Here is an 18763-nt window from a genome sequence, read left to right on the forward strand (position 1 = left end):
GTCCTGGACTGTTATGGTTCGGACATCCCTTGACGTCACCAGATGCTCCAGTTCCTCCCTGATGTTCTATAGGATTGAAATCAGGGCTTTGTGGAGACCAGTCAAGAGTGGTGACGTTCATGCCCTATGACACGGTGCACTGTCTTCCTGAAAGCGACGATGGTCAGTTCCGTATAAAAGCCACACAGTAGGAAACATACATAATCCAGAATTTTAAGATAACTTTCGGAGTTCAATGTTCGTGGCACCACAAAGAGAGGTGCGTGGCCACATAAACAGAGATTTATTATCTCATCAAATTAGTAGGAAGTGATGACTATTAATTATTTGCTCAGTTTCATGGCTTTTCTGAAAAATATTTAAATTTAGTGGAATATATTCAAGTGTGGTATTTGGACTGCTTTCACTAGCTGAGGCATTGGCTTTGAATTCTTCCAAAATCCTTTGGAAATACTTAAAATACAATCAATTAATAGACCTAAAACATTAAACATTAAAACATGTTGCCTAAATAGCTGAACCATTTTACTTGTTCTATAGGTTTTCAAATGAGAATGCGGTTGTTTTTCCCTGATTATTGTCCCATTTTAAAGTATCTTTATTGTTGGTTTTCATACCACATTTTTACAGCAGTTATTGAATTTAGATACGACGTCTATACTCTTGTGTATCGAAACAATCTGCAAACATCCGTATGAGACCAGACTGCTTATTTGTGTGTTCTTTCTATTGAATTTTATTAAGGGTTTAGAGTACATAAAAGGGGATATCTACATAGCCTATAAAAATATGAAGAACTGATTGGGTTTTTAATAATGTCCAATCTCCTTACTTTTTTGCATCACCCCCCCCCTCCCCTCCACCTCCGTTATGAAAAGTCCACCTCGATGATAAAACAGCATGTACAAATGCATTACTGAACTTATTATGCTAGACCTCAGTAACTGGTTTTAAACTATGAGTTATTTATAGCTTCATTTAATCTGTCTCATCTCAGAGTGTGTTCGTGTATGTGCTGAAATACAAACCGAAATAGAGAGTGGAAAATTGCGTCTGGGAGAGCCCCCCCCCCCCACCTTTCGGGGCTTTCAGCTTAGAGTTTTTCTTCGCAGCCAGGTTCGCTTAGAAATTGAAATTCCACTTCGTTAAAGGGATAGAGCGAATTGAAAATAGACAGTTCTGCTGATATTCAAATAAAAGGAAGAACAAAGTGAATCTTGAGCTTGCGTTGATCTAATTTGCAGATGATAATTGGGTTGTACCACTGCTCCACGAACCTATTAAAACTAAAAGAGCTGTTTTCCAAGATAAGGAAGCTGAAAAGAGAGGGAAAAAATAGCATACGTCATAGCTGACCTCACTACTGTCCTATAGATTTTGCCTTTCAGATTGATCGGCACTCTCTTATCGCATAACACTCCAGCCATCTCCCTCCAGTTCCTCCAATCCGCTTGTATCCTGCATCCCACTTCCTTCTCAGCTCCTCCATCTTCTTCCACTGTTGAACTTGAGTATCTAAAGTCCATCACCTTCCTAATGACATTTCCTTCCAGCTCCAGATCTGTCTCCTGGCCGCGGCCCACTGTGCAACACATATACTCTGTCTTACTTCTGCTCAGTCTCATACCTCTCTCTTCCAGTACTTTTCTCCATCTTTCCAGTTTAGTTCCCGCTTCTTCTCTTGAATCTGCACACAGCAAGATGTCATCTGCATACAACATTGTCCAAGGCGCATCTTCTCTCACCTCCTTCGCACCACCTCCATTACAATGTTAAACAGAAATGGACTGAATGCTGACCCTTGATGCAAGCGAACTGTTACTTGAAACTGTCCCAGACAGGTCCGAACACTTGTCTTCACATTTCTGTACATCTCCGGCACCAACCTCACATATTTCTCCGGAACCTTCTTCTCCCTCAGACACCTCCAGACTTTTTGCCTTGGCACTCTACCGTATGCTTTCTCCACATCAATAAATGCCAGATGTAGCTCCTATTGTTTCTCTCGAAACGTTTCCATCATCTTCCATAACCCAAAGATAGCATCTGTTGTTGATCTTCCGGGCGTGAAGCAAATTGTTCCTTTACAATCTCGACCTCCTTCCTCAATCTTCCATCAAGAACCCTTTCTAGGATTTTCATTGTGTATGACATCAACTTTATTCCTCTGTAATTTTTACAGTCTTGTGCATCCCATTTACCCTTATGGTGGGGACAAGAGTACTCTCCCTCCATTCCTCGGATATATTTTCCTGTTGGCAAACTTTCATGAACAGGTCCCACAGCAGGTCAATTCCCTCTTCCCCCATGCCTCCACTGGAATCCTGTTGGGGCCCACCAATTTTCCATTCCTCATCCTCTTCATGGCCTCCATCACTTCCACTCTACTGTTGTTCTTCACCATCCCCTCAGAAGGCTGCCCAACTTCTCTGTGAGTCCTTGCATTTTCCTCATTCAAAAGTCCCTCAAAATATATTCTCCATCTGTTTCTTATGTCCACATACCTCCATAATACTCTTCCTTCAGCGTCTTTGATCTGCCTCACATGCAAGATGTCCTTTGCTGCTTTATTTCTACATTTCGTTAGTTGTTTTCTCTGTCCTTCCTTTGTTTCTAATTGATCACACAGATCTTAATATGCCATTGCCTTCATCTTGGCCACAACTCTCTTGGCTTCTTGCTTACTTGCTCTGTACACCTCTCTGTCCTCTTCCACTCTTGACTCATCCCACTTCTGCTTTGCCTTCCTTTTAGCTGTCACTGCCACTTGTACATTATTATTCCACCACTAACCCTCCTTCTGCTCTCTAATCTTTCCAGATGTCTCACCAAGCACCTCGATTGCACAGCTCAGGATTACTTTTGAATTATATTTCCACCAATCTTGTACACTTTCCAGTCCATCCGAAATCATTTCTAAGACCCTCTCCCTAAAACGATTCCTCACACTCTCTTCTTTGAAGTGAAGCCACTTAATTATCTTCATCCCATGACTTGCAGAGGTTTTTATCTTCGACCTTATTTTAAAGTCTGCGCACAGCAGTCGGTGTTGCTATGCCACGTGATCTGTTGGAATAATTTTACAATTTTTCACAACCTTAAGATGTTTTCTTCTAGTCAAAATGTAGTCAATTTGTGAACTGTTGTTACCGCTCCTAAAGGTTATCAAATGTTCTTCCCTCTTGTAGAAAAACGAATTCACAGTTGCCAGATCAAACGCTACTGCAAAGTCCACAACCCTCTCTCCTTCCTGGTTCATCATTCCCACTCCGTGGTCACCATGAACCCTTTCACACTCTCTATTCCGTCTCCCAATGTGTCTGTTCAAGTCTCCTCCGACAATCACCATCTCATCCAGTTCCCTCATTTCTTCATCTAACACGTTCCAGAACTCATCTTTCTCCTCTGCTGTACAGCCAACTTGCGGGGCATATACACATTATACGACCACCCGCTCTTCTCCAAGACCCAATTTCATTCGCATGATCCTGTTGTTCCTTCTACCCACTTCCAGTACTTCGCCCTTCATTCTGCCACACACCACAATTCATACACCATTTCTTCCCTCTGTATTCGCTCCAGAGTAGAACAATTTATATCCATCTCCCAGTTCCTTTGCCTTTCCCCCCTTCCACCTTGTCTCCTGCACACATAAAATGTCCAACTTCCTCTTCCTCATCATGTCTGCCACCTCTCTTCCCCTTCTAGTCATGCTTCCAACATTCAGTGTTCCCACTCGCAACATCCTCTGCACCTGCTGGGCTCGCTTCTTTAACCGCACCCGCCCTTGATGCGGTAGCCCTCGTCCACTTCTCGCAGCGGTAGGGCGACGTGACTGCGCGTCGCCTAGGGGGGTAATGATATAAGGGGCCCTAGCCCTTATATCATTTTCTCTTTGACTCATATCATAGCTAGAGCTGGCGGTGAAGTTTTACGACCGGATGCCCTTCCTGACATCAACCCTCGCCATTTATCCGGGCTTGGGACCGGCACCTATTGAGGCTAGCTTGCCTCCTTCGGTGGCTGCATAAGACGAAATGACTTAGCAAGATAGGAAAGATTCACCCCTAGCCCTCGAGTACTCTAATAGCATCAGGGGGAAGGAGAAAGGAGAGGAGAAAGAAGCAAAGAAAGAAGGGGAGGGACCAGTCTACAGAATAATATAACAGATCTATATTACATGAAGTAAGACATGGTCCAGCATCTGGTATCTCGAGTTTGCCATGCCCGTACTCAGTAAGTGGGGCCCTTGAGGTTAAATCATCATCAAACATCTCAAAAGCAAAAATGTACCACATCCGGATGGCGTCACAAACAAAATCATCAAACTGCTACCTCGCAAACCTGAGGATCTTCTTAGGTTAATATGATTAATATAATTGCATTTATATTAATCATATATGATTAATATAAATGCAATTATATGATTACAGAATTTCCCTTCAAACTGGAAAACTGCGGACACATACCAATTCACAAACTGGCAAAGATCCACGATTGCCTGAAAATTATCGTCCCATCAGCCTATTAACCAATGCATGAAAAATAACTGAAGAAATCATCCTCTCCAGACTGTAAGATCCAGCAGAACAAATAAACATAATCCCTCACATACAATTCGGCTTCCTTCAAAACCACAGTGCTCTACAAGAAATACATCGACTTGTCGAGTATACACCACAGGAGACAACTGGAAACAACACACTGGTGTTGCATTCCTGGCTATCTGGCAATGTGGTCTCCTACACATTCCCATTAGTGCAAAACATATCAACAAATATAATACGTCTAATCAAATCATACCCTTCCTGGATTTCCATGAGGCTCCTTATTGGTCCGCTTTTGTTCTCAATGTAATCATAATACTCTCTATGGCCCAAACAGGAAATGTACCACATTTCCTGGTTGGACCACTTTTGGATGTAGTACATTACCTGTTAGCGCCCACGACCTTTCCAAGTATTCTTGGACTTCTAACCGCAACCGTAATTCCAGGATAAGGTAATTGACCCTATGCCTCCAGGTGTGTTCTATGTCTGTAAGTTCGTGTGCTCATGGGTACGGTTTGCTTGTTCTGGGGGACGAAAAATCGAGTTTCCGGATGAAAAATTTCCCTACCTTCGTATAAGACCGGCTAACTCGCCTCCCGTCGAAAAGACCAGATAAAGTTTCCTCACGTCACTGACGGAATCGAACCCGGTTCTCTCCAACCAAAGGGATTCGTCTATACAGACAAAGCTACGGAGGCTCCTTGTTCTCAATGTAATGGCCGATATTCCACGGAACCATTTGACGCCCATCACGGCTTCATACGCAGAGGATACGGCAAAACAAACAAAACAAGTTATATCCATCCTTCCCCATAACCAAGTAACTTCAAGAATGTGTCTCTATACTAGAAGAATGGTTCTCAGATTGGAGGCTGCAAGTAAATCCTCAAAAAAAAGTACATTCATACTCTTGTCCAAAAGGCTAGCATCCTCACCGCCCAAAAGGAGATATTCAACAATTTAATAATAAAATCCCATGGCAAACAGAAACCAAATATCTAGGGAAACAACTGAATTGATAAACAGAATAAACAAACAACAAAAAATATTAGCGAATATGAAAAGTTTGTTAAATTTAATAATTCAAAAGTCAAAGAAGTCTACGGTAAAAGATATTAAAATCAGAATTAACTCACTAACTGACAGGCAGCACAAATTGATAAAAGACACATCGGAACTCCGTCAAGAATTTAATTTCCTGAAACTACAATACGAAGTTTTAAATCAACAACAACATAAAGAAGACCTTGTCATAAACGATCTTCCAGAAACTGAATCCACAGAAAATCTAAGAGACGTAGTTTTAAAGTTAGGCCTTGCAATTGACATCTCCCCCCCCCCTACAACATAATGATATTCAGACCATAAATCGGATTCCCAGTAAGAACAAAAAACAAGGCTTGCCCTGACCCGCACCAGTAATAATCAGTCTGACAAGCAAGGCTACAAGAGACAATCTCATAAAAGCCAGCAGACTGAAGAAACCAGGAGTCAAGGATTTAAATGGATCGCAAGACAATACGCCAATCTTTCTCTCTGAGTATTTAACACCTTTCAATCAGAATCTTTTGAACCAAACAAGAAAAGAAAAAACAGAAAAAAGTGTCAATTTTTATGGATCAAAGACGGCAAATTATTCTTGAGAAAGTCACAGACTTCAAAGTCTATACAAAGAAAAAGCTCGGAAGATATAGATATGTTGCCAGAGTGAAACAGAAGATTCCAACTCAGTTCAATAAGAACATCTCAACACAACAAAAATCAATGTGAACCATCAGATAGATGTAATTACACCAGAATACATCAGTAATTGTAATTTAGAATCGCTTTATGCATGGAAGCAACACACAGTACAAGCGAGAGGTCTCTCAATCTTGCATATTAACATCAGAAGCATCCGAAAACATTGGTTATGATTACAGGCTTATCTGAAGAATTACACTGATATTATTGACATATTGATTCTAACAGAAGTATCCATAACCAATTGCGAAGCGACTGCTTTCCAAATTCCAGGCTTCCAACAACATGGATCATGCCGCCAAACAAAAAGAGGGGGTGGAATATTAATATTTATCAAACAAAAATTAATAGCAAAAGAAACTGCCTATCAGTTTGAGCATGCTGAAACCCTTTGCCTCCAAATCACTAATACCACAAATAGGCAGCATCACATAATACTAAATGCTATTTACAGGCCACCAAACCTAAACATGACAAAATTCTTGCACGAACTCAATTGCTGGCTTTCACGCCAAGAAATATGCTCAACCGAATACCTAATGATAATTGGCGACATAAACATAAATATTGCAAACGAAAACCAGAACAACACTGTACAATACCTAGACATGCTATCCATGTATAATCTAATACCAACAATAACATCATGTACTAGAGAAGAAATATTCGGAAATACTATCACTGCCTCCTGTCTAGACCATATAAACGTCCGAGCACCACCAAACAGTTACACTGCATCAGTCATAAAGTGCAAAGTAGCAGATCATTACTTCACTACTCTAAACCTACACACCAAGACAATATCCATGCAATGTCCCACAGAAGAAAAGCGACAGAAAACAATAATAGACAAAGAAATAGTCAACCACGAAATAAGAAAAACAGACTGGAAACACCTTTCATCAGATTCAGTAGATATCTTATATGACAACATTAAACTCACACTGGAGGAAATATATAAGAAAGCAGAAAAGAAAGTCAGAATACGTTCAAAGACAACACAAAATCCTAGAAATAGACAGAAAGGACGTTTTATGGAAAGAATTAAAACAATTTCAAAATAACACAGCTTAAAAAAATGAATATAAGATAACAAGGAATCGCCTTACAACACAAATCAGAAATACAAAAAGAGGCTACTACAGAGACAAACTAACCTCTGCACAATACAACATGAAACAAACCTGGCATCTGATCAATGAGATGCTAGATGTTCCCAATACCACACCCTCCGAAACCATAAAACACAGCTTCATGAAAGACGCAAAACCTATCCAACAACTAGCAAATGACTTTAAAGTCTATCTTGGAAGACTTTACAGACGTAATTAATACCGCCTTAGACAAAAACAAAATTGCCACGGTAGTCTTTATAGATCTAACTAAAGCATTCGATACACTTACACATCAAACCTTGTTAGAAAAGCTGAGGCATGTTGGAATAGACGGGCCTCTTCACATGTGGTTTAAAACTATCTTCAAAATAGAAAGCATATCACACGCATCGGGTCAAACCGAAGCAGAAAGCTACCAGTAACCTGTGGAGTACCACAGGGAGCGCTACTCTCCCCAAATCTATTCAACATTTACACGCACGATATTAATCAGCTACCACCCAAAGGTAAGATATTCCAATACACAGACGATACAGCAATAATATCCATCCACAATAACGCAAGCATAGCCCAAAAAATATGCAACATGACAATAATTTGATCATAGACTGGCTCACGAAAAACTCCATACACCAAAACTCAGAAAAGACAAAATTAATGATATTCAGAAATCCACTGACTCGACCAGTTGATAACAAATATATAACCATCCAACATCCTCTTTCCAACATAAAAAACACACAGAACAGCAAAACCACTACAATCACTCAGGTTGAAACAATACGATACCTTGGAATTTACTTCGATGCAGATATGAACTGGAATAGTCACATAAACCATCTACATAACAAACTCCGAACAATAAATGGCAAACTCTATAGGTTAAAAGACATAGTTCTCATATGCCTAAAAACACTATGCCAAAATATATTAAGATACGCTATAACAACGTATGCTTTCTGTGCACCCTACAAATTAAATAGATTAATGTTGCTACAGTACAAAACGATAAAACAGATCTTTTGGGAACAAAGAGATAATAACGAACTTACATACATTGCAATGTGAGAACACAAAATATTGGCAGCAAAACATTTATGTCACTATGCAGCATTGCTAAAACATTATTTCGATGCCAACTACAGTATAGTCAGAAATACATACCGTATAACAAGACCTCAGGCTACTAATTATATCACATATAAATACAATAATCACTACGAAAAGGCCACGCGAAACTTCTACATCCCAAACATGATAAACAAATTACCTTTTGAATACAGAAATCTTACAAACTACAATAGCCTGAAAAGAGCTCTAAGGATATACTATGAACAAGAAACACTCACCCAAAATACCATACAAACTTAATGAAACACAATATATTCGCTCAGGCTTCCAGTTCAGCGACGCATCAATACATTCCAAGTTAATGTGTGTGTATGTGTGTGTGTGTGTGTATGAGAGAGAGAGAGAGAGAAAGTGTGTGTGTGTGTGTGTGTGTGTGTGTGTGTGTGTGTGTGTGTGTGTGTGTGTGTGTGTGTGTGTGTGTGTGTGTGTGTGTGTGTGTGTGTGTGTGTGTGTGTGTGTGTGTGTGTGCGTGCGTGCGTGCGTGGTGCGTGCGTGCGTGCTCGAATTTCTCAATCATAGATTTCGTAGCTTCCCAACATAGCAAAAAACCCAATACATAATAACCAACTGGTGTCATCCTCAGATAAACTTACATAAAAGCTTCGAGGATGAATGCAGAGAAATTAGTTCTCTTCCAAGATGTATCACATGAAAACCAATGTATGTAACGTATGTATTATATGTAAACCAAAGTATGTAATGTATGTATTATATGTAAACAAATGTAAGTAATGTATGTAATAACTGTTACAAACGTATGCAGCATAGGGTGATTATATCCATTGATATTGTATATATAGAGTGTAAAATTGCAAAGAAACATCTGTAATAATCATCATTATTAATATTATAATAATATATGTTGTAAACAGTTATTGTTATTATTATTATTTAAAAAACTTTATTTACGAGAAAGTATTTGTTATGCATAATTGTGTTCATATAATATATGTAATTTATCTGAAATAATAAAAATGTTAAAAAAATTTATTATTATTTTATTATTATCGACGGTATCTCATTGGTCCTTTATCATCGATGTGTCTTCTTGAAGATTCATCAATGTTAGAAAGGAGATATGGCGATACACTCACCGCATACGAAGAAAGCCGAGAGATTAATTAATTAAATCCTATGCTGAATGCAAAAAATAATAGCTCTGTTATTTGCTGGCTGCTCAAAATCACATTGAAAATATTCATAAACCGATGAAGTGAAACCATGAACCAGCTCCGCCTTTGTCCAGAGTTTGCCTTGGTTCTTCATCCCTATTCTTTGTTGTATGTGATGACGTGTTATTTCACCTGACAATAATATTTCCAACTTCTTGACTGTCTTCTAGGTACGTTGAAACGCCGAACACCTGTAGTAGTTCCTGCCAGTTTTATTATTATTATTTTCTTACCTCAACTAATAAAGAATGAAATTATTTATTAAAAGCCATCCTATATCCGTAATACGAGGTCTTCGCAAGGGCGACTGTTGAATGTGAGAAAAGAAATTTGTGTACTTTACTAGAAATGAAAGTAAGATGGACGCACGTGGTGTTAAAAAATGGACGAGTTTGCAGAAGTGCAAAACTTTCCCTACTACAAAGCAAGTAGAGCTAAGAAGATAATGAGCGTTTGTTGAACAAGATCAGTTTTTGGAAAGAAAGATCACAAAGAAACGCGTATGTGGTGACCCGATTGCCAAGTAGGGTTGTGTGCTTCAAATGCTTCAAAATCTACCAAACCTCTCGAGCAATTTCACTGAATGTAGGTTAGTATAGTTATTATTGTATGTATAAAAATCATTTATTACTTAATATTCTCTTTAGTAAATCAGAGACAGATTTTGTATAAAAATTGTAAATAAAGTACCAGAACCTGAACCTAACGGTCTAAGGGCAGACAAACAGTTGCCTGAGAGAATTATTCAGTAGAATAATTCCTTCCACTTACAATTATTTTTAAAAATAAATATTATTACATAAATAAAGAGCCACTAGGCTTCATTTCGGCGATGTAAACATTATTTAAATTAAGGGGATATTAAATCCCACATTGTTTCAAAACCGAATGAGAAACTGAAGGATCGGAATCAAAGTGTTTCATGCCGAATATAGTAACTATAAAAGTATCAATGACTACTAGCGTAAGCTACAGTATGTAGTACAAATTAGGGAAACTCGTAGCAAAGGGACCGGCTGGGACGTATTCATGACTGTAATCCACTTGTGTTCATTGGATCCGTTTGCCTGTTCTGGGGAACGAAAAACCTGAGTTTCCGGGTAAAGAAACCCCTACCTGAGTATGAGTTCAGCTAACTCATCTTTAGTCGAAAGAGACCAAATAAAGGTTCTCACGTCACTGACGGGAATCGAACCCAGGTCTTTCCGAACAAAGGGCTTCGTCTACATTGAGTGAGCTACGCAGGCTCTCCTTGGAGTAGGAGAAGACTGTAATTCATCTCAAAAAGCAGTAGTTTACGTGGTTTCCACGTAGAAGTTTTAAAATGCCTGAGATGAACAATAGTAGATTGGAAAAGTGAACTAATATCGTGTTTGAATGTTCTAAAAGTGAATGGGAATTTAAATTTTGCAACGAAAGCAAGAAATTACAAAATTATTATCAGTACTCTTAGTTTTCTTTTAATGAAATTTTTAAAATCATTTTCGTTCGTATATTTGATAACCGTTGAATTACTGATTATTTCAGTTTAATATATAAATCAATTGTATTTCAACATGCACAATATAAAGCATACTCGTTTTTCGATTAACGATAATTAATTTAATTTTTTTGATTATAGGAAGGATAATATTTTTTACCTTTCCAATATTGTTCGAAATGGCCGATGTGTACAGACATCTGGCAGTGATCGGCACTAATCTAACTTGTATGAATGAAAAAAGAAAAAAAAAACTTTTAGAAGCCATTTCAATAAAAAAATAAGCGAAGTGTTGATCGCACGCTGAAGATCAAATCCATCTTTCTTCTGAACCTCGATGTCCATAGCGGGATTGGAAACCACAGTCTATTGCTTGGAGTGTGGAGATTCCATTCTCTCGACAAACTAATCCAACAATCATGGTAGCATATTACTATAAGGAAAGGGTGAGGGAATTGCTCTCAGGGGATTTATTTTCTTGTGGCTTTCAAAATAATGCAGTAGTAGGAATCTCATGTCGTAACGCGTATTCTCATAAGCTTTATGGAGTTAAAGTTTCGAAAGGCAATAATTGTCCGTAAGCTAAAAAGAGCAATGGATTATAATCCCTTTTATATCATAATTAATGCCAAAGCGAAGCCTTTTTTGTGGGTATTTGCTTTCCTTTCTTTTGCAACTAAAATCCTAAAGGTAGCAGACACCCAAAGGTGTCTGTGAAAATACTACTGGTGGTGGGCGGTAGATGGCGCTGGTGTAGATAATGGTGGTGGTGGTGGTGGTGGTGGTTCGTTGTGTAGTTGGTGGATTGAGTGGTGGAGACAATGAGTTGTAGAGTCGTTGCCCTCCCTCGAAGAGTCTTTGCGCCCCTTGGAGGAGTTACGTAATAATAATAATAATTCTTGGAAAATTTATTATTTAATAACTCTAAAATATAAAAGGTAAACACTTAAACGTTAAAAATAATCAATTATTGTCAGAATTGTGTGAATTAATTAATTCCAATAGTTTTATCTGTTATTTCAAAGGCAGTTCAGCTGAACATATGACATTCTGTCTTTATAAGATTTTGCAAGAAGGAACTATAAAACTTCCTTCTTTGTAATCAGGAAAAACCACATTTGAGCACTACTGTTATCTATCCGAGAGCTTCAATAATCTTATTCTATAAAAGGATCACACACATTACATGATATCAGTTGGTTTGCTTGTCAACAGTCTGTAGATATGTTCCGCTACTCGCAGAGTGTCATCGCGTGTGTCCTTTTGATAGTAGGCATAACCAACTGCTTCCCTCCCTCAGAACGCGACTGTAGCGATGTAGACGATGGTCTCTATCTGGACTCATGGCAGGTACGTAAAATAATCTCGCCTCATGGCTCGTAAAATGAATACAAAATTAGTTTTTGTACTGTCTTTCAGGTTTTCGTGGTGTGCAATACACAAGATGAAAACCATATCACACCATTTTTTTTTTATCCACACACACGTGCCTGATTGACACAGTTAACAAAATTAAATCCTGATATGTTTGTATTACAGCTGTCAGGTGAATGGTATGTTTTGGCCTACACGTTGAACTCGTCGTGGTCCCCGAACTTCACATGTATAAAATACGACTTCAGTCTTCAGTCAAGATCAATGGATATATATTTGCAAACTGACAGGTGAGTTATTTTTTTTTCTACCATAGATCATTCTAAAGAATTATTTCTCATTCTTAAACATAAGCAATTTATAATGTAAAATCGCTTACTTCCATTTTTGCTTTGATAGTGGTGATCTTACAATTCCCTTCTCCCAGTCTTGGGTTACTTCTGCCACTTATACTGTCGATCGTAAGTATTTCAATATACGTTTCACTTATTTATTACCAGAAGTTACAAAATGATTTCTTATTGATAGTATCGTTGTACAGAATATACACTGTTTGGAAAGAAGTCAACGGACGCCATAGTGTGAGGAACAAACATTTCTTAATAAGATGTAAGAATTCCTTTCGCTGCAATGACTGCAGCAATCCTAAGGGGCATGCTTTCCAAAAGCGCACGATAACGATCAATGGGAATTTTTGACCATTCATCCTGTAGGCATGTAATGAGGTTCTGAACTATTCTGTGTGTGGTGGACCTCCATTGACCTTGCGAAACGCTCCAGTTCATCCCACACATGCTTAATATTGTTGAGATTCAGGCTTGTATAGAGACCAGTCAAACGTAGTGACGTTCGTGTTGAGAGACCACATGGCTGTAGCAGCAGCCTTAACATTGTTTTGCTGATAGAGACAACGGTCGATTCCGTATTAACTCCACAAATTAGGAATCATGAATTGTCCATAATGTCATGATACCTGTCGGAGTTTAATGTCCGTGGCACCACAAACAGAGGTCAACACAGGACCAAAGCATCACGCCGTCATCTCTAATTTTCACAGCAGGGATTGCGCATTTTGTTAAGAGACGTTTACTGGGCATGCGCCACACCCATACCCGTCCATCTCCTCGGTAGATGGTATGCCGCGATTCTCCGCTCCAGAACACAGCTTTCCAAGCTTCCACTTACCACTGCACATGCTCTTTGCTCTACTGAAGATGACGTTGCATGTTAGTTCGGTTAATGCTGGGCTTGTTGTTGAGACTCATGTTGCGAGTCTCGGTTCCGAATGTTTTTGTGCAGATTCTTGCCGAAGAGATAGGCTCGCAACATGACATTCCATCACAACGCCTTTTTCAAACTCCGTCAGTTCCTTTCTCGCCGCTATTTCATCTGGACACAGTTGCACTGACTTGGGAGCATCCCATCCCTCCAGTTTATACCGGCTACAAACTACAAGTACGGTACGATGTACTTTGTCCTTGGGAGGGGGGGTGTCTATTAATTCTTTCCAAGCAGTGTATGTATATATATATATATTTATATTAAAGATATCAAGAAATTTTATACTTAGTTTGTTTACCTTTTCCCAAGTATAAAATTTCTTGGTATCTTTAACGTATATTACACGCAAGGTAAAAAACTTCCTACATCTTTCTCTCATCGAGTGGTTTTTATTAAGAAGGTCAAGCACCTTTTGTCTACTTGCATATAAGATATATAAGATATATAGAACTTCTGCATTACTTCACCCTTAGTATCTCTCTCGGGTCTGGCTCCTACTGAAGAGACCTCAATAAAAGTCGAAACTTGTATGGGTAGTGGCCGTTCCAATTATGCATTGCATTATATACGCCTGAAAGGGGTGTGTGCTTTGCATTATGGGATATGGGATACATACTAAGGTAAGTGATGTTAATTCATTAGCCTCTATATACAAGTAGCTCAGACAGGAATATATTTCACTCGCAAAACTTTGTTTTGCTTACTTGGGAAAAAGATTAAAACCAAGTATAAAATTTCTTGGTATCTTTATCGTATTTTATACCCAAAGTAAAAACTTTTCTACATCTTTCTCTCGTGCAGAGATTTTTTGAAGGTGGTTAAGCAGCTTTTTCTACTGGTATATGAGATATATATGACTTCTGCATTACTTCAACCTTGGTATCTTTCCTGGGTCTGGCTCCCACTGAAGACACCTCAATAATTGACGAAACTGGTCTGGGTAGTGGTCCTAGTGGCTGGTAGTCATCAGCCTCTATACACAAGTAGCTCAGACGTGAATGTAATTCAGGCGCAAAACTTTGCTTTGCTTACATGGGAAAAGGATTAAAACCAAGTATAAAATTTCTTTTTATCTTTAACGTATATTACACCCAAATTAAAAAACTTTCTACACACACACACACTATGCATATGCATAGTGTGCGTGTGTGTAGTTTGAACAGACTTCATTAAATATGAAATATGATAATCAGAAATGAAGGAAAAAATCCTCCTGTTTGCTTTGTATTGAACGACTGAACGTTGAATGGAACCGAACAGATGAAATGTGAGTGAATGTTTGTTACTGGAATTCTAAGCAGTAATCCTGAATACGAAAACATTGTCAGTTTTTAATACTGGTTAATCCAGTTGAGTTTTTCTTAAATTAATATCGACTGTCAAAATATATAGAACCTTGTTTATTGTAGTTAAAATAGCTATAATGTAATTACTAAAAAGCGTAATATTCAAAAATTGATTTAATGAAGAACACGTAAAAAGGTCAAAATAAATCACTTTACAAGAAGAAAACGGCAACAGAGTTTAATCGTGTGATAATTCACGTTCACATACCGGTCGTCACTTAATTATTCGCAGAAATCAGCGGTTTCCGTATTGACATGCGATTGCCAATACGGATCCTCTTCAATTCCCGGAGCATATTTCGGTGAGATATGGGTCGTAAGCAACCTACATGACATGCTTAGGTCAACTGTTGCACACAGGAAGTTCTGTTCGTCTGCACAACCTTCTCCGATGACGTAGATCTTGATCCTGACAGAATCTATTAGGGCCACAGTTGCGCCTGTTAAACAAGTAATTTGGGTTATTTTTCCACTGATTAAACACCAGGGATATGTCACCTTTTGAGAAACCAGTCAGCTCTGTTCTTTTCAACAGCGTGGTTCTTGCCAGACAGGGAATCCACCATAAGCCCTTTATTGAACTGCGAAAGATCGTTTGTTTTTCCATTCCGATCAACACTGTGTACATCACAAAATACCTATTAACCGGAATGAAAGGGAAAAACAATTTTTTCCCGGAGGCCCTTCCTTAAACATTTTCCCTTCCAAATTGCATAACACAAACTTGTATATAAATGTCTCTTGTTTAATGCTTTTCGTGTGTGTGATTTTTTTTAATTTTTACTGTATATATATATATATAAAATACCGTTTAGAATACAAACAAACTTTATAAACACTTTTATGTTGAAAGGGTTGAACTATCCAGTTTTGTGTGTGCGGGAGTAACAGAAGTTTTCCTTTAAGATAATCTAATTGCTTTTATCCTTACAACAGTAGGCTATTCAAAACAATTAAGAGACAAACGATCTTAATACGAGATAAATAGCAGCGCAAAGAAATTCATTATAAAGAGAGCACATCTGACCTTGTTTTGGTAATAAAAGAAATGCAAATGTATTGGAATTAATCCGAGAAATATTGAGAAAATAGAGAGAGATTCTTCTAGGTATTCGACGAAAAAATGGAAAGAGTGACACGTTTCGAGTAATATGGAGTTGGTACGCCGTGGGCGTCTAGTACAGCTTATATTCTTCGAAGGAGAGATCCTCTCAGTGCTTGGAACTCAATAGGAGGAATTTTATACCAGTCGTCAGACAGAAACTGGATCAATTCTTTGTTCTTTGGAGGTTGGAAATGTTGCCTGAGAGCTCGCTCCAAAATATCTCATAAATGTTCTACGGGATTCAATTCTGGCGATTGAGATGGTTTTGACAGCACGTCTCACCGTCCTGTTTCGCATGAAGATGATCACTTATGATTGAAAAATAACGTGTAGCATTCACTTTGCCTTCCAATACAACGAGTAGACCCAACCAATGCCATGAGAATGCTCCTCAAACCATTACACAACCACCAAAACAGTTGGAAACAAGCACCATGGCTGATAAGTTTTCTTCGGCTAATGCCACACCCGTAATCCTTATTTTGCAGCATAAAGTGTGAACGTGGATTCATCGGACCATATCACATTCCTCCACTGTTGTGTAGTGCACTGCCTGTAATCGTTGCACTACTTCCGCTGATGGGAGTGATCAAAGTCTTGTGTAAGGCAAGGGGATCGTGATATCCAACTCTGTATAGTTCCCGGCGCAGACTTTTTTGTTGAAATGGGTTCCCTCACAACCGGTGTTGAATTTTTTGTACAATTGCTCAGCAGTAGCCCGCCGACTTTTCGTGGCACAGCGCACTAATGCTCAAAAGTCCCTCTCTTGCAGTAAGCGTTTTCATCCACTATTGCATTTCGCTGATGTTTGTCCTGTCGACTGCATTGCTGACATAACTTAGAGACTTTGCCTCGACTAACATGTTCAATTTCAGCTGTTCTGGTCACAGATGCACATGCCAGCCTGGATCCAACAATCACGCTCCTTTCAAAGTCATTGGGGTCTTCTCTGGATTCCATTCTAACATGCAATAAACTCGAAAATCTTCTGCTCTGGGTCAATGGATAAAAAGTAGAATCGAACTGAATGATGGCGAATCTAAGCCATTACATCTCGGAGCAGTATTTCTATTGAAAACTCTCCATTTTTTATACAATAATTTTCCTATAGTCATTCTTAATAATGTTTTGAATATTATGGTACATGAATTGCAACTATGAAGTACGATTATTATTTCTGTAAATCTCCTGCAATCTTTTGGATGGTTTGTCTGTTTCGAGGAATTCCAAATCGAAATTTAGATGGCGAAAAATTCTGCTTTCTCAGAATGAAACCGACATTCCTAATATGCTTCGTGTTATTTGTGTAATTCTTTGTGTTATCCTAAGCATTCTCATTACTAGTCTTATTCGGTCCGCGCGGTTAGCCTAGTGATTACTCGCTTCGCAACCATATGCCTTGGGAAGGAGTGTCCTAGGTTCGATTCCCGTCGGTGACGTGAGGAGCTGAAGGATCTTCCTCAGCCATTAGCCAAGTTAGCCGGTCTTGGGCGTGTAGACCAGGTTTTTTCCCCCACTTTATCCTGGAGTTTTTCCTTCCGCTATGTAGGCAAACTGGCCCCGTGAATACACGCTTCGACAGACATGGGATACTACCGGGAATAAGGAGCAACCAACCTATTCCGCTGGATTATCGGTTACGGAAGCTTACGCGGTAAAATGTGTAGGCCTGCGCGAAAGCGTAACATAGAATGACGCGTCTTATTCATGTGTGTGTGTGTGTCCCTATTTCCTTATATTTATAGTAGAGGGACTACGCGCCTACGGCACACCCCTATCCCGATTTCCGGACTGGTAGGTCATGATTGATTATATGCGGTTTCTCTTGTGTTGCACTACCTTCAGGAGAGAGCTACCTACCCAATGGTAGTGCAACACAAGGGCAACTCGTAGCAAAGATAGTGGAAGCAACACGCATTTCGTCGCCTCAAAAGTCATGACCTACCAAACTGACGTCACATCCGTTTCGAATTTTATGTCACATCCGTGACATAAAAGAGTTTCAAATTCCAGGAATTTAAGTCTTATCTTAAATTCCTGGAAACCTATAATTAAATTAACTTTATTGGAAGAAAGATGATAAATAAAGTAAGAAAAAATAAAGAAAGAAAAAATAATTTCTTGAATGTATAGAGTAAATATTTACAATCCTGTATTATCATAAATAAACTAAATAAATCTTCTAACACCTTTTTATTTTATATAGATTAGATAACAAATACCGTTACATAAGCTTTAAACTTTGTGTGGAATCAATCGACCGTGAGATGCGGTGATTGGTTTTCAATCCAAATACCCTTGGCGGGTAATGGATAGCAATGCTGTAGCCAATGAAGTTCTAACTGAGGCTCGGCTATTGCTGTTACCCTCCTGCCATGATCAGAGCTTTAATAATTTAATTAGTAGCCCAATAACACCTTATCCCTACACTGTCCTCTACAGATAACGGGGAATATGAAAAGCATT

The 18763-nt window shown here is 38.8% G+C and overlaps 1 protein-coding gene across 2 annotated transcripts in view; it reads left to right on the forward strand.

Annotated features, from left to right (window-relative positions):
- LOC150094972 (uncharacterized) overlaps positions 1 to 18763 on the forward strand; it is a 29470-nt gene that overhangs the window by 4156 nt on the left and 6551 nt on the right. Inside the window, exons 1-3 of one of the 2 annotated variants that reach the window (XM_090411440.1) lie at positions 12377 to 12541; positions 12731 to 12855; positions 12965 to 13026. In XM_090411440.1, coding sequence (XP_090267566.1) covers positions 12416 to 12541; positions 12731 to 12855; positions 12965 to 13026 — 313 coding nt within the window. In that variant the 5' untranslated portion in view covers positions 12377 to 12415. Of the gene's footprint in view, positions 1 to 12376; positions 12542 to 12730; positions 12856 to 12964; positions 13027 to 18763 lie in introns of those variants that run through there. The other variant, XM_090411441.1, reaches the window with a different exon arrangement.

The sequence above is a fragment of the Typopeltis vanoorti genome, chromosome 21 (assembly GCF_054136105.1).
Source record: "Typopeltis vanoorti isolate ZY-2024b chromosome 21, IOZ_Tvanoo_1.0, whole genome shotgun sequence".
Lineage (NCBI taxonomy): Eukaryota > Metazoa > Arthropoda > Arachnida > Uropygi > Thelyphonidae > Typopeltis > Typopeltis vanoorti.